The 17966-nt window shown below is 37.1% G+C and overlaps 1 protein-coding gene across 5 annotated transcripts in view; it reads right to left on the bottom strand.

Annotated features, from left to right (window-relative positions):
• The window catches only part of PATJ (PATJ crumbs cell polarity complex component), a 359039-nt gene that overhangs the window by 203761 nt on the left and 137312 nt on the right, over positions 1-17966 (bottom strand). For all 5 annotated transcript variants that reach the window (XM_081486637.1, XM_081486635.1, XM_081486634.1 and 2 more), the window contains exon 27: positions 11670-11769. In XM_081486637.1, the coding sequence (XP_081342763.1) occupies positions 11670-11769 (100 nt within the window). The remainder of the gene's footprint in view (positions 1-11669; positions 11770-17966) is intronic.

A 17966-nucleotide genomic window follows, 5' to 3' on the forward strand; every position in this document is an offset into this window, starting at 1 on the left:
TGGAAAATTTTGAGCATTACTTTGCTAGCTTGTGAGATGAGTGCAATTGTGTGGTAGTTTGAACATTCTTTGGCATTGCCCTTCTTTGGGATTGAAATGAAAACTGACCTTTTCCAGTCCTGTGGCCACTGATGCATTTTTCAAATTTGCTGGCATATTGAGTGCAGCACTTTCACAGCATCATCTTTTAGGATTTGAAATAGCTAAACTGGAATTCCATTGCCTCCACTAGCTTTGTTCGTAGTGATGTTTCCTAAGGCCCACTTGACTTCACATTTCAGGATATATGGCTCTAGGTGAGTGATCACACCATCACAGTTATCTGGGTCTAAGATCTTTTTTGTATAGTTCTGGGTATTCTTGCCACCTCTTCTTATCTTCTGCTTCTGTTAGGTGCATAGCATTTCTATCCTTTATTGTGCCCATCTTTTCATGAAATTTTCCCTTGCTATCTCTGATTTTCTTGAAGAGATCTCAGTCTTTCCCATTCTATTGTTTTCCTCTATTTCTTTGCATTGATCAGTTAGGAAGGCTGTCTTATCTCTCCTTGCTATTGTCTGGAAATCTGCATTCAGATGGGTATATCTTTCCTTTTCTCCTTTACCTTTAGGTGAATATATATGTATTCAAAAACCTGTGTATACATTTTATGTTTTTAAATTTTATATAAGCCAATTTATCATTATCTTTTACTGTGCTGATATAATAAATCAAAAGATGTTTCCCTGTACCAAGAGTGTATCTTTTTAAAATCTTAGACCTTTATAATATTTTTATGGTTTCAGTTTTCAGAAGTACATGATTCTTTTGGAATTCACTTATAATTTTGGTGAGAAGTGAATATCTGTATATTTTCTCCCCAAATGATTATCTAACCCATTATTTATAGAACAATTTATCCTATTTCTAGTATTTCAAAAATAATTTTATATTCTAAATTCTGAATAGACTCTAGGTCTATTACTAGATCATTTCTAATGCAAATACTAAACTGCTTTAATAACTACAGTTTTAAACAATATTTCTAATCAACAGTGCTACTGGTATCCTATGCAGGGTAATTCTTTACTGTATAAGATTATTCCATACATACAACGTAGTGCCTTTGGCCCCCAACTAACAAATAACAGTAGAATATCCTATCCATTTAGATCAGGGACACTGGTAAATGTATAAAGGCATTTTGGTTATCACAACTGGGGTGGGAGGGAGAGGCTACTGGCATCTAGTGAGTAGAGACCAAGGATGCTGTTAAACATCCTATAATGCAAAGGTCAGTCCTTCACAATAAAGAATTAAAGTCCAAATGTAAGTAGTCCAAGGTTGAGAAAAACTATTCAGACAGCCAGAAACTCTCTCACTCATTTCTAAAGCTCCAGGTTGAGTTTGAAAGCCATCAGTTAAGAATATGTTCAGGTACTAGGGAAGTGGATGCCCCATCCTCTCAAGTTTTCTTTTCCAAAATCACTTAGCATTTCATTTCTAAACCAGTGTTCAATAAAATGTTCATATTTTTAAAAGCCTATATACACTTAGTGTGTGTGTGTGCATGTTCAGTCGTGTTCAACTCTTTGTGATCCCCATGGACTGTAGCTCGCCAGGTACCTCTGGCCATGGAATTCTCCAGGCAAGAATACTGGAGTGGGTAGCCACTCCCTTCTCCCAGAGATATTCCTGACCCAGGGATCAGACTGCATATCCTGTGGCTCCATCATTGGCAGGAGGATTCTTTATCTCTATCAATGCCTGGGAAGTCTCATATACACTTAATTAGATTCAAATTACCTTATATGGGTTTCAAGACTTTCACTAACACCAAATGATGCCTATTTAGAAGTGTGTGTGAGTGTGTGTGTGTGTGTGTGTATGGATGACTATTTCTGTGAATCTGTACACATTTTTCTTGAGAGTGAGTGGGTTTATAAGTTTTTATCACATTGCCTAACAGTAAATAACTCAAAAAGTTATGGAACATTGAAATGATCTGCATTTATAAATGCATTATTAATGGATTTTTTAAAGTTTTTTTGTTATTTCAATTAGGAAAGTTCTCATATTTTCTAAGTAGATGATACTGATTAGAAGTTTTTTTTCATATTTACAGTTAATATATAGCCTAACATACTGTTGTCAAAAGATTATTTTAGTTGTTGAGTTTTTGAGATTGACAACTGTATTATTATTTGTGAATAACTGTTAAAACGGTTAACAGTTATTTGTGAATAACTGTTAAAACAGTTAACAGTTATTTTAGTATGAAACTAAAAGCTACTGTACTGGACACTTTCAGTAGATGCATTGTATGGTAATGTGGATTTTATCTCAATAAAGTTGTTTTTTAAAAAGCTATCCCCTCTAAACTTATACATAGTCTGACTCTGAGTGATCTGGTAATAAACCACATTTCAGAAGGTATTAGCTAGTATCCTGTCCTTAAAAACAACCGACATAAAAATAAGAATTAAAGTAAAACAAAAAATGCAAGATATTGGTAATCTAATTTTTATTTGTGTGGTGTGGTTCACAGGCTAATTTTATTGCGCTTCATATTCCAAATATATTCCTTATACTGAATATTACATTATGACATGTAATGGGGGGAGGAAATCTGAGCAAAATGCTGTAAGGATGTATCAGAGTCATAGTTAAACCAAATCCTTACTGAGGGGAAAAAATGTGGAAAAACAAAACACCTCAGGAGAGTATGCTATTCTGGAATTAGGGGATAAAGAAAGGGCTTTAAAAGGTCTTTAGCACGAGGTTCTATTCGAATCTTTGTTATATCACTTAAAAGCAAGGTGTCAGACAAGTCAATTAGATTCTGAATTCCTAGGACTTCATATGCATCAAGAGACAGGTCAATTGTAAGGTTCTCATTGCTTCACTCTCTTATGTTACAAAAAATCATTCCAAACCTTCTGCGCCCACCAGTTTAAAACTGTAATTGAAAGAATGAATGCCACCAGGTTAGAATGACCCAAGTGATATAAAAACATTTACATTCTGGGATCGAAAGTGAACAAAGCAGGACTTTGTGGAGACTATGGCTCCTCTCCCTGAGGATTGGAACTTTTAGATAAAATAATGGGTGGCATGTTGAGAAAGAGACATCAAGCTGTTCTGGACAGAATGCATTGAAACCACGTGGATGGTACAGTTCAGGAGAAAAGGTACCTCCAAAGCACCAGGAGCACACCTGGGTTTTCAGTGCACCGCATGGGACTATGCGAGTCACGTACCTTCTTTCATTAATTTGCCAAAAAAAAATACAAGAATAAATATTAGAATAAGGAGTCAGGCAAGATTTTCCAAAGAATGTGACATGCAGCTGAAATCAGCAGAAGAGATCACCTTCAAAGGCTCTTCTGGGAATGCACTTAAAGAGTTGAAGAGAATTTATGGCACATAGTAGGTACTTAATAAACTGTGGCTACTACCACATAGCTACTAAAATTGTGGCAATAAAAACACAAAGCTACAAATAAGAGGAGATTGAGAAAGAAGATTTATCTGTACTTGCTGATTCATTTTCAGAAAGAAGGGCTTCCCTGGTGGCTCAGCTGGTAACGAATCTGCCTGCAATTCAGGAGACCTGGGTTCGATCCCTGGGTTGGAAACATCCCCTGAAGAAGGGAACATCTACCCACTCCAGTATTCTGGCCTGGAGAATTTCATGGACTGTATAGTCCATGGGGTCGCAAAGAGTCGGACACAACAGAGCAACTTTCACTTTTCAGAAAGAAAGACAATAAAGTTATGACATCTTTCGAGTAGCCAACTGAAAATCTGGGTCAGGATATCAGAACAAGGTTAAGGCCAGAAATAAAGACTGGAAAGTCATAACATGACAGTGACCTGAGTTATCATTTCATGCCCTCGATGATATTAAACCTCTGAGAAGGCAATCTAAACAACTTTAAATTTAGGTATTAAACACTATACCATAAAGTCAAGTAAAAAATTCTGCACCACTGATACCTCCCTTTGACAAGTCATGCAGGTTTGACAATGGTAGTTTTGTCAACAGCTAAGCATTTATGTGGATATTGCTTCTTGATTTAAAAAATATAATTTTATTTATTTGTTGTTTTTGGCTGTGCTAGGTCTTTGTCGCTGTGTGGGCTTTTCTCTAGTTGTGGCGTGCAGTCTTCTCATTGTGGTGGCTTCTCTTGTTATGGAGCACAGGCTCTAGGGCCTGTGGGCTTTAGTAGTTGCAGCACATGGGCCCACTGGTTGCAGTGCACAGGCTTAATTGCTCCTGGGCATGTGTAATCTTCCTGGATCAGAAATTGAACTTGTATTTCCTGCATTGGCATGGGTATTCTTAATCACTGAGCCACAAGGGAAGCCCTATTTCTTAATTTTTAACTGTTTCAAAATTCTTAACTAAAATTCAAAAAGTTCTTATTGCTAAGATGATTGTATGACATCTTATGGCAATTAGACACCAGAATGTCATATGTTCAACTATGTATTAAATAAGATGAGTGATCTATAACATAAATGCCTGTTATGTAACCCACTCTCTATATAGGTATACTTGGGAGATGTGAGGTTCAGGTCCATACTACTGCAAAAAAGTGAGTCACAGTTTGAGTCATTTTGGTTTCGCAGTGCATATAAAAGCTTTGTTGTTGTTGTTGTTCAGTCACGAAGTCATAGTGGACTCTTTGACCTCCTGGATTGTAACACGCCAGATTCCTCTATCCTCCACTACTTCCGAGAGTTTGTTCAAATTCATGTCCATTGAGCCAGTAATACTATCTAACCATCTCATCCTCTGCCACTCCCTTCTCCTTTTGCCTTCAGTCTTTCCCAGCACCAGGGTCTTTTCCAGTGAGTCGGCTCTTCACATCAGGTGGCCAAAGTATTGGAGTTTCAGCTTCAACATCAATCCCTTCAATGAATATTCAGGGTTAATTTTCTTTGCAACTTACTAGTTTGATCTCCATGCTGTCCAAGGGACTCTCAAGAGTCTTCTCCAGCACACAATTCAAAAGCACCAATTCTATGGTACTCAGCCTTCTTCATGGTCCAACTCTCATATTCGTACATGACTACAGGAAAACCATAGTTTTGACTACACAGACCTTTGTTGGCAAAGTGATGTCTCTGCTTTTTAATATGCTATCTAGGTTGGTCATAACTTTCCTTCCAAGGAGCAAGCGTCTTTTAATTTCATGACTGCAGTCACCATCTGCAGTGATTTTGGAGCCAAGAAAAGAAAGTCTGTCACTATTTCCATTGTTTCCCTGTCCATCTGCCATGAAGTGATGGCACTGGATGCCATGATCTGCTACTGCTGCTAAGTCGCTCCAGTCGTGTCCGACTCTGTGCGATCCCATAGACAGCAGCCCACCAGGCTCCGCCATCCCTGGGATTCTCCAGGCAAGAACACTGGAGTGGGTTGCCATTTCCTTCTCCAATGCAGGAAAGTGAGAAGTGAAAGTGAAGTCGCTCAGTCGTGTTGGACTCTTAGCGACCCCATGGACTGCAGCCTACCAGGCTCCTCCGTCCATGGGATTTTCCAGGCAAGAGTACTGGAGTGGGGTGCCATTGCCTTCTCTGGATCTGCTACTACTTCTACATTTTCCCGTTCTATTTGCCAGGATGTGATAAAAGCTATGTTTATACTATAATCTACTAAGTATGCAATAACATTATATCTAGAAAACAATGCACATACCATAATTTAAAAACACTTAATTGCTACCAAGAAAATGCTAAACATCATCTGATAATGCAGGTTGCAACAAACCTTCAAAATTATCCAGCAAAACACAATAAAAGGAGGTATGCCTGTATTGGTTGAAACACTGAATTCTCACAACAACCTGAACAATAATTACTTTATTTTATTAAGTATCCCCAGCAATACAATGTTGCTAAATTCAAGGGTTACTACTCTGTCTCCAACCTCCTTAGCCTCTCAGAATCCTTCCGCAGTTGACCACTGAGGTTCAGTGACATGCTGCTGCTGCTGCTGCTAAGTCGCTTCAGTCGTGTCCAACTCTGTGCGACCCCATAGACGGTAGCCCACCAGGCTCCGTCGTCCTTTAGATTCTCCAGGCAAGAACATTGGAGTGGGTTGCCATTTCCTTCTCCAGTGCATGAAAGGGAAAAGTGGAAGCGAAGTCGCTCAGTCGTGTCCGACTCCTAGCTACCCCATGGACTGCAGCCCATCAGGCTCCTCCGTCCATGGGACTTTCCAGGCAAGAGTACTGGAGTGGGGTGCCATTGCCTTCTCCATCAGTGACATAACCCTTCTTGAAACACATTCTCTTAAACTAATTTTATAATCTGAGAGTATTCTTATGCTTAGATGCTCTTATGCTGGGCAAGTGCTGGACTCCCTTCTTGCTGCTGTCTGTACATACTACTCTACCTCACCAGTTCCCATGAGTTTCATACCACTCAGATCAGTGGTTTTCAGAATGTGGGCCCTGAGTCAGAAGTATTAACATTACCTAGGAATGTAAATTATTGGGTGCTCCCAGGTGTGAGGAATTAGAAACTGGGAGTAGGGAATTAGTGTCTGAACAACTTCCAACAGGTGCTTCTAATGCAAGCCAAAGTTTGAAAACCGCACATCCAGATGTGTGCTTTTCATTCTCCAGGCTGTGACTCATTAGTTGATCAAGAAATAAACTGAGATGCAAACAGCATTTTAAAAACTGAAATAGAACCATATCGAAGGAATTCCCTGGTGGTCCAGTGGTTAGAATTCAGCCCTTCCACTGCTGTGGGCCAGTTTCAATCCCTGGTCAGGGAACGAAGGCTCTGCAAACCATGAAGCAGGGCCAAAAAGAAAAAAAAGTAGTATAGAAAAAAGTTCTGCATACGTTATAAAGGTAAGCAATATTTCATGAAACTCTTATTTCAATTATATACGCATATTAGTGTGTGTGCCTGTGTGTACGTGCACATCTATATTTGGTGGTTAAATGTGTTATTGAGAATCACAGTCTGGAAAAAAAAAATTGATCAATATGATGACTAAAAAGCCAGCTCTTTGTTCCTTTTTTGCCATTTAGGTCTTACCTTGCTCAGATTTCCTATTTCACTTAATTTTGCTTCCTCCAAGGGATTTATTCTCAAACTACCTTGTTTATTTGGTGTTTATAGTACTTATAATATTTCAACAATTTTATTTTTTATAAGCTTTTAATTTTATTGTTTATATTCTTTTTCTCTAGAATATAAGCCAGTAAGAGTAGAAATTTTGTTCCCTGCTATGTTGCCGACACCTAAGACAGTGTCCGCCCACCTAAAATACCCACTCAGTAAGTATCTCTTGACTGGATAAACTTTATAAATGAGTAACTTACCAAAGCTGACTTAAGTTAAACTACACTTTGGAATCATGCATACCTCATAACAGTGATCTCTCTAGTACAATCATCACTTCCTAGTAGGCCTAAGGCATGGATTCCAGTTGTCCACTTCCTAGTCCTGAACCATGGGAAAGTTATATAATCATATTTTCACCATTGTAAAAAGAAATGCTTAGTGTTGGGACATGAGAATCTGATAAAACAGTGAACTAATTTAATTTAATTTTTGGACAGATGAGCAGAGCATTCATTTAATGAGTTAAGGAACAAATAAAAACTCACAGGATCCATATCAAGAAGAAATACAGGAAAGCTAGAGGCTTTAAGTTCACCTACATTTTATTTATTTATTTATTTATTTATTTATTTTCACCTACATTTTAAATGTGAACTATCTCATGACTCCATACAGTTCAAACCCTTCTGCAGAAGATTAAAAGTAAATTCAATGGAAGGAAAATGTACACTGAGAAGGAAAAAACTTGGGAGCAAAATGAATGGAAAGTCATAGTCACAGCTGGAGAAACTTGTGAAATTCAAATTTGCTGGACAATCTGTGAAATGTCATAATTAAAAGATGACTTTGTTATTAGAAGTCTATATCTGCACACAGTGTCTGCAGTAGGAAATGGCAACCTACTCCAGTATTCTTGCCTGGAAAACTCCATGGATAGAAGAGCCTGGCGGGCTACAGTCCATGGGGTCACAAAGAGTTGGATACGACCGCAACTGAACATACATGCACACATAGTGGATACCACTTTGACACCATTAGAGCAGTTCCAAGACCATGTGTAGATGTGTGTTCACAGCACACACTCACAGCGTTAGTGGGGTTCAGGAGGGGCAGCGATTTACACTGAATGTGTGCTCAGTCACCAACATTCCCAATCCAGGGATCAAACCTGCATCTCCTGTCTCCTGCATTGGCAGGCAGATTCTTTACCACTGGGCCACCCCCAATCATGCTGTTCCTATTTCTGGAATATTAACATTTTAATTAATGGGAAGAATAGATGATAGACAGTACCAGCTATGGAGTCAGAGTGCCTGGGTTTAAATTCCATTTCCACTATTTATTAGCTGTGTAATTTTTGACATATTTGTTAATTTCTCTGAGCCTGTTTCTTTATTTGTATATTTAGAAACCTCACAAAATTATTATGTTGACTGAGTTAATAATACATATGAAGACCAGGCACATGGTAAAGCAGAGTATTTACTAGGTATCACAATCCTTATACCAAGTTCTTTAAATGTTTTCTCCTCTAATGCTCACAGCAATACTATGAGACAGGTTATTATAAAATATCCCCTCTCCTCCATATACATGAGAAAGTATAAGCCATGAAAAGGTTAAGAAACTTGTCTATGAATTCACAACTAAGTGAGTAGGGTTAGAATGTAATCCTAGTCATATGCTTAAACCAGGTTTCCTAACAACCATGCAAATATGGGCCTTCTAGTAACCCAGAGGAGAGGAGCTACCAGAGGTGATGGAATTCCAGTTGAGCTCTTTCAAATCCTGAAAGATGATGCTGTGAAAGTGCTGCACTCAATATGCCAGCAAATATGGAAAACTCAGTAGTGGCCACAGGACTGGAAAAGGTCAGTTTTCGTTCCAATCCCAAAGAAAGGCAATGCCAAAGAATGCTCAAACTACCGCACAATTGCACTCATCTCACATGCTAGTAAAGTAATGCTAAAAATTCTCCAAGCCAGGCTTCAGCAATACGTGAACCATGAACTTCCAGATGTTCAAGCTGGTTTTAGAAAAGGAAGAGGAACCAGAGATCAAATTGCCAACATTCGATGGATCATCCAAAAAGCAAGAGAGTACCAGAAAAACATCTATTTCTGCTTCATTGACTATGCCAAAGCCTTTGACTGTGTGGATCACAATAAACTGTGGAAAATTCTGAAGGAGATGGGAATAACAGACCACCTGACCTGCCTCTTGAGAAATCTGTATGCAGGTAAGGAAGCACCAGTTACAACTGGACATGGAACAACAGACTGGTTCCAAAGAGGAAAAGGAGTACATCAAGGCTGTATATTGTCACCCTGCTTATTTAACTTATATGCAGAGTACATCATAAGAAACACTGGGCTGGATGAAGCACAAGCCGGAATCAAGATTGCTGCGAGAAATATCAATAACCTCAGATATGCAGATGACACCACCCTTATGGCCGAAAGTGAAGAAGAACTCACGAGACTCTTGATGAAAGTGAAAGAGGAGAGTGAAAAAGTTGGCTTAAAGCTCAACATTCAGAAAACTAAGATCATGGCATCCGGTCCCATCACTTCATGGCAGATAGATGGGGAAACAGTGGAAACAGTGGCTGACTTTGTTTTTCTGGGCTCCAAAATCACTGCTGATGGTGATTGCAGCCATGAAATTAAAAGACGCTTACTCCTTGGAAGGAAAGTTATGACCAACCTAGATAGCGTATTAAAAAGCAGAGACATTACTTTGCCAACAAAGGTCTGTCTAGTCAAGGCTATGGTTTTTCCAGTGGTCATGTATGGATGTGAGAGTTGGACGGTGAAGAAAGCTGAGTGCCGAAGAATTGATGCTTTTGAACTGTGGTGTTGGAGAAGACGCTTGAGAGTCCCTTGGACTGCAAGGAGATCCAACCAGTCCATCCTAAAGGAGATCAGTCCTGGGTGTTCATTGGAAGGACTGATGTTGAAGCTGAAACTCCAATACTTGGGCCACCTCATGTGAAGAGCTGATTCATTGGAAAAGACCCTGATTCTGGGAAAGATTGAGGGCAGGAGGAGAAGGGGATGACAGAGGATGAGATGGCTGGATGGCATCACTGACTCGATGGATATGCGTTTGGGTGGACTTAGGGAGTTAGTGATGGACAGAGAGGCCCGGCGTGCTGCGGTTCATGGGGTCACAAAGAGTCGGACATGACTGAGCGACTGAACTGAACTGAACAGAGTAACCCAAAAATTAATGAATAATCAACAAGATACCGCCACTCTGCTGCAGCTTCCGTAATAACTATTATCAAAACAAAGGGTTATATTACACAAGTGCACATAGACATCAATTGTATCCATTATGTGCTGTGCTTTCAAAGAGGTTGAGAACCAAGGCTCTGCAGTACTTTTGTTAAATTTTTTTTCCATGCCTTTGTATCCTCCATTCCAGGTGGGTTACCCCACTGAGAAAAAAAGCAGCAAAGTTTCATTTATCTCATAGCAGACTCAGTTAGCATTGTTAGTGAAAAACAGTTGGTTTTCAACAAAGCTTGCCAAATAAATGAAAATGCATGAGAAAGTGTTCTATGAAATCACGAAGTACAAAGCAAGTTTTTATAAAGTCAACTTAATTGTCTATTTATATTTATTTTTAGATTTTATTTATATATTTAGAAACTTATAAAGTTATAGTCAACTTTATAATACTTTTGAAGATTCACAATATAAAAGGCTAACAGCCTTATCACCATATTTTAATCCTCATCACAACCCCTATAAAATAGGTATCATTATTTTCATAGAAGAAGGAATGCTTAAGGTCACACACCATGAAGTACTGGAGACCAAATTTTAACTCTTTCAATTTCTGTATCAAACTCCTTTTCTATATAAGGAAAAATATTATTTTAAAGTATATAAATGTCAAAAACCATTAAAGCCAACTGTGTAAATGCATAATCCTGTAGGTTTTAGTATAGTCACAAATTGTGCAACCATCATCACAATTTAATTTTAGAGCATTTTCATCACTCCAAAATAAATTCTGTATACAACAGCAATGAGATCTAACTATATATAGTTTACATGCATAAAAGGAATGTAAATTCTTTTAAATAAAGCCTCCTTTAAATATGTGTGAATGTATATTTGATGCGACTAATGCAAAAGAACATCATGAAATGACATCTAAAGGAGAAAATTATGAGTTGGTGGGCCTTCTATAATTTTGCATTGTCAATATCACCATTCGTCTGAGCACAGCACATAATCAAGGACTAATATCTACATTCAACTCTGATTACTGTTGGTCAAACTCCAGTTTCAAGGACTTCTTAGCATTTCTATATTCCCAACCAAATAGTAAGACTAGGATGGAATGTAGATAAAAGTTTACCACCCAGTTGCCTTTGATATTCACTCTGTTATATTAACGTCAGAGGCAAAAGCTTAGGAAAATAAAGTCACAAAAATTAGGAGATCTGAATTTTCTTTTTCAGCATGATATGTTCATATACATTTTCTAAGAACCCACACCACTGTATTTGATAATTTACAACAATCATTAAAGTATAATTTAATAAGTTATGCATCTATCCCAAACAATGAAAAGGAGCTCACGGTTGGTAAATGCACATTCTTCTTCAGTTTCATCACTGTCATCAGATGGAACTCTATAAGGAGGCGGCAGTTTCATTGGCGGTGGAGCAGTTCCTCGCCTCTGAAGATGCAAAATTTGAGAGAAGAGTTAATTGCCTTTGTTCAACCTCTTCCTCAATGACAAAAAGGATTAAAAGATAATCTGTAAATATTTTGACTGTATCCAACTTTCATCATATCACTAGGATTATAATTTTTTTATTCTCTATGTTATTATGTAAAGTGACTCTGCGATGTAAATACACCAATACAGAAAACAGGAATTCAAAAGCACAACTTTTAAAACTGTTGACCTTCCCAGAAGCATGCATTCCTTTCTCCAGTGAGAAAACCAATTATATGTATCTTCTTTACACTGTTGAGAGTTAGTTTTCTTTGTTTCTGACCAAATAACTCAAATGAAAGACATTTCAAAAATGTCTTAGATATAAAAATGACCCAATGTGTTAATCTTATGATTATTTCAACTTTTCATTCAATTATAAAAGGTACAGATTTCATTCTTAATAAAGTACTTGAAATACCAAGATTTTCTAACTGAAGAGGTATTCATCTATAATTTGTAAATAGTTAACACATATTTCAATGTTTTAAAAAGAGAGAGAGAGAAAGCTTTACGATGAATACCTTTTGTATTTCTATATATGTATTCTTTAAATTTACACACCAAATGATATAGTACATCAATATTTGGTAAAGAGACTTAATTAAAGTAGACTTTATGATCATATTACCTTTATACAATGCAGACCTTTTCTTAAATGCTGGGAAAAATAAAACATGCCAAACTACGGAGAGATCCAAGCTGCTGGAAAGAATAGGAGCCGACATACCCAAGCTCCCCACAGATGCCAAAATAACTGAATTAAGATTTGTTTTGCTACAGGATTTCAATAAAGCACAATCAATTATGCTTTATAGGACAAAGCCACTAATGGCAGGATATACTTCAGTAAATGGATAATGACTGGTCCATTACAGAAAGCAGACATGTAATAAATTCCTCCAAAATAGAAAACACTATTGGGCATCCATAAGGAAAAACACACACTCAAATTTATTCAGGATAACATCGAATCAAAGGTCATTCTAAGTTAAAGACAAAGCTAAGGACAAGGAGAGCTAGCTTTTAAAAAAGCAGTAAAAGATATGCATTCTCTTTAATGGCACTTTAGAAAGTATATTTAAGGGGCAATTGTTTATATGACCTATTTATTTAACTTCTACCAACACGCTCACAAAGAATGTAGGATAAGCATATTCTGGGCTCCCTATGGTATGAATGTGGGTTGTCAGATGTCCAGGCATCTTTCTACCGCATATGGGAGAAGAGTGTAGGCAGGTCCATGCTCTCACTGTGACAACGAAGGCTGGAGCAAGGTATGCACAGGGAGGGCCAGGTGAACAGAACTTCTGTGAGGCTAGAGAAAAACACAGACTATAGGACATCCTCGGCTCTGAGAACAGTGTCCTTAACTGTTTGCTGAATGAGTAAATAACTGGTTGTCATTCATGTTGTTGCAGTTCTCTGACATATTAACATTTAGAAAAATGACAATAACACAAGCAGTTCTTGTTCAAGAGCATTGCATATTAAGGACTTCCCTGATGATCCAAGGTTAAGAATCCACCTTGCAATGCAGGGAACACGGGTTCAATCTGTGGTCCAAGAACTAAGATCCTCCGTGCTGTGGGAAAACTAAGCCTGCGCACCACAGCTGCTGAGGGCACACAACAACTACTGAAACCCTTACCCTAGAGCTCATGCTCCACAACAGGAAAAGCCACCACAATGAGAAGCCCATGCACTGCCACTAGAGGGTAACCCCTTTTGCTACAACTAGGAAAATCCCATGTGCAGCAACCAAGAGCTCATGAATTGCAACAAAGACCCAGTGTGGCCAAAAAAATAAATAAATTTTTTTAAAAGAGCATTTAGATTTCTTATAGAAATGTAAGTTATTTTAACAAATTATTACAGTTGCATTGCCTTATAAGACATTAACAAGTTTAGTGTCTAAATTTGAATCTTATTTAAACATTTTTTTCAGCAAATATAAATACTCTCTCCAATTCTCTCTGAACCAGGATAACCACCTTTTTGGTTCCTATGTTAGTAATTTTAAGAAACATCTGGCACTGTTACATTCTGCATAATTTCAAAGGTCAAGTTTCTTTTCTTTAATTTTATTAGTCAGTCTTGGAGGCCCCACTGAGATGTTCAAGTACACTCATCTTCCAGAACCAATGAACTGTGATGCCTGAGATACACAATCCCATAAGCTGTTTAAGCCCATACACATGATTTCCTGGTTCCAGGGGTAAATCCTCAGTGGCAACAGAACTTTGTCTTTTTAACTGGTTTCCATTTTTTAATTTTCAATTCTATTTTTTTGTTGTTGTTGTTTCTAATATTAAGCTGTTTGGTTCGGATTTGTACTTGAGCTGTAAATTATTCACCATTAGTAGAAGTAATCAGTGGAATCTGGTTTTATGATCTGGCAATTTAGTTATATTTGTTGGAATGATGAGGATCTATTATACAGTGGTTCTTTAGGCATCTACTCTCTCTTGATTGAGAGAAAACAGCAAACATGTTTATTAGATTGTTTGCCTGGCTGTGTTTTTGTACAAGAGCATGTCTTGGTTCCGATGTAAAGAATAGCTTTTTGCCACACAGACCAGTGTTTTTGCATTTTTGTGTCTACATCTGACACATGGCTAAAGTTGCAGGACAAAAGCTGAAAGTCCTCTGTGTATCTGAAATGGAGAAAGAGTCTTACCTCATTATGAGCATGAAATATTTTCCTACCTTTGGGGGTATTAAAAACTCAGCTTTTTAAAGTCTTTCTGATTGGTTAGAGACTAAACAGCATTATTTAAATCTAATATTCCCAGAGTTTTTTTAAGAAAATAGTTAAAGTAAATGTATATTACTTTAGATGTGCCAATCTTTTAAGAAATCCCTTTTCACAGAAACAACTAACTCAGAAGCATTTTTATATGTGAATCTAGATTCACAAAGTCAAAAAGATTTGGTAATTTTAATTAGAAAGACTTATACCTTCTCCCTGATCTCCTTGATCTCATTGCTGTGGAATATAAAACAAAAATATATAAGATAATAAAAACATTTATACTAACGTTGCATGATATCCACACGTCCACATGCTGTGCATGTGTGTATCACAATTGGTTACACATTATCCTGAGAATTATCAGCCAGTTCTAAAGATTAGCACAATGTAGAGTATCACTGATAGAACGCTGTTTTATTTGTTGCTGTTAAGAATAATCAGAGAGCATGCATCCTATAATACTCTAAGTGTCATCAAGAGGGTCATAAGAGATCATTCTGATCTTTGCAAATGCCTTCATGAGGTTCCTCTTAGTTCCAGAGTTTGACAAATCCAGATTTTTCACTTGGAATAGAGGCATGCCTTAACAGCAACCTTATTAAAGTATATTTCACATATAATAAAATATACTTATTTGGGATAGATATATTTTTACAAGGTTAATGTAACCATACTTTAAGGGATTACTATGTTTAGTGGGCAACGGCATTTTCATTTGGGTAATACACAAAAAGAAAACGAAGATAACTAACTACAGAGGACTACTTCTCTATTAATGACATCTCCCAGTTGTGAAGAGTGTCCACAGTTTTCTTAAAAGAAAGAAAACATATAAAATAATACTGAAGAAAATTTAGAAAGAAAATACCAAAGAGTTATGAAACTACAGCTGATAACAGCATTTCTATGAACTCTGATGTTTCACATTCTATATGATATAAGATGTCAGAAAATACTGAACTGAAATAAAACAAAATAAGAAAAAACTAGAGATTTATTCAAGACCTGCTTGTTGATTTTTTTTTTAGTTTATCCGTCACTTTCTTCCACTATTTTTTTAATGTGAATAATTTCAAGCCAAAATTTTTATTTCTAACCTACATCTCTCCTAACAGAGTTTCAAGTGATTTTTATTGTCTCCTTTCTGACTGTCAGAAATTCTAGAGAACATAATTGCTTTTGTATTAAGGAGAAAAAATGCCTAAAAGGAATTATTTCTATCAATAATAACTGTTAAAGAGATAGTTTAGTCACTACATGACCTCCCATCTTTGGGCCCTAGTACTCTGGGCCTATTTCTATCATACCAATTACACTTCTAGTTATTTCACTACATATCACATTCATATATGCACTTCTTGGAGTGAAGGTGATTTGTCATTCCAGGGTGTAGAATAATGCTTGGTACACAAGCTATAATTACAGAGAAGAGTAGTACAGTAAAGTACATCCTGTAACCACTGAAACATCATCCTGTAATGGAGATGTAGATTCTCATATGATCAATTGACTCACAAGTGGGAGTGCTTTGGGGCAATAATATACTGTTGTGCTGTGCTCAGTCATGTCTGACTCTTTGCGACCCCATGGACGGTAGCCCGCCAGGCTCCTCTGTCCTGGGCAATAATCACCTCTGACTTCTCCAAAGATTCACTAACATGGCTAACTATCATCTTCCCATAAGGCCCAGAACACTGCCTGGTACCTAACAGACACACAATACATATTTATTGAATGAATAAACTAAAACCAAAACAAACATCTCTGGCTTTAGATCACAGGTATTGGCAAATACTGTCTGGACAAAAGTCATTTTCCTGTGTTCCACTTAACCTTCTGATTTGGGGTTTATGGTTGCAGTGTTAACTATTGCCATGTTAACTTAGTGATGACTTCTTTTCCATGCCAAGGAATTCAGCTGGGTAGACTTATTATACACTGACTTTTGGTTTTACTGGGCTCTTACTGGATTTTTTAAAAAATTTGAATGCAAATATCCTTGCTATATATCGAAATTCAATTTGATTTAATGTACCAGTCAATGTTGATAAGTATCATACATTTATCTTTTTCCTTCATGAAATCTCATGTGGAAATTTCCTTAGTCAATTAATTACCTTGTTCCTCAAAGAATTTAAATCAGTAACCACTTTATATGCATCTGTGTGTTTATTGTCCATGTCTCCACAGCCTGTTGTCTGTTTCCTTTTTGATGTTATATCCACCAACTATAGCACAGTGACTATAACACTATAGGTTTCCAATAAACATTTGATTAATGTTCAGATATTTGAATCAACATATGAATCAACACAATTCCAGCAATAAGACAGACTAAATATTCTGAGAAGCCCTTCTTGAAATACACACACACACACACATATATATAAATAAATCACAGATAAAAATTCAAAACTATGTTTTTGTAACTGAGGCCAGAAACAACCATAAATTCCAAACCAGAAGGTAAATCCCCAGAGGGCATGTGCCAATCCCTAGTGACCTAAAACCAGAGATTTAGTTTTGTTCTGTTTTTAGCATTCTTTATTGACGCAGTAAATATGCATTGTATGCCTAATAAGTAGCCTGCAGCATTCTGGGCAATGTAGAAAAAGAGCAATTATGAGATAGATCATCTCCCTTCTTTGAGCTTATATACCAGTCCCTTTCAGATGTCATATTTTGTGGGTCTTCAGGTCTTATCCCCATATTGCTTTAAAGTTAGCAGTCACAGGATTCTATATTGTTTGCTTTGCCCTAGTAAAATACAAGTTCCAGAAAAACAGGAAATTTTTGTCTTAAATAGCATCACTCCAATATACTGAAGTATAACTGACTTAAAACATTGCACCGATTTTAAGGTGTACAATTCGAATCCACAACCACAATCAATATAACGAACATGTAACCATCACCCCCAAAAGTTTCTTCATGACTCTTTTTAATCACCCTCTTCCCTGGCACCCTATTCTCCTGAACCAATGATCTTCTTGTCACTACAAAAACATATTTTCTCAACTTTTATATAAATATAATCATGCAGTACGTACTCATTTTTATCTAGTGAGAGCTAGAAATTTAATTAGTCCATAGTTTCTATTTGAGGTCAAACAAGGTGGGAAGTAGGACTAAAGATATCAACCCCCAAAACCCAATCCCTGCAAAAAAGGACCAAAAGGTTAAAGTATTCTGCAAGGGATGACTTGCAACTTGTACAAAACTAACACCTCTGCAACAATAACCATGGTCTACTAGATTCTACATATTATCTGTGTTTAGTGGCAGTTGCCAAAAACAAACCACAGAATCCTGAACACACAGTGTATGTTACTGCTAAATCTGAATATAACCTTTGGGATTAAGATCTGAACTCAGAGAAGGTGGACAACCAGGATAAAAC

Source organism: Giraffa tippelskirchi, chromosome 5 (assembly GCF_054371585.1).
Source record: "Giraffa tippelskirchi isolate mGirTip1 chromosome 5, T2T-mGirTip1v1.2.pri, whole genome shotgun sequence".
In the NCBI taxonomy this organism is placed as follows: domain Eukaryota; kingdom Metazoa; phylum Chordata; class Mammalia; order Artiodactyla; family Giraffidae; genus Giraffa; species Giraffa tippelskirchi.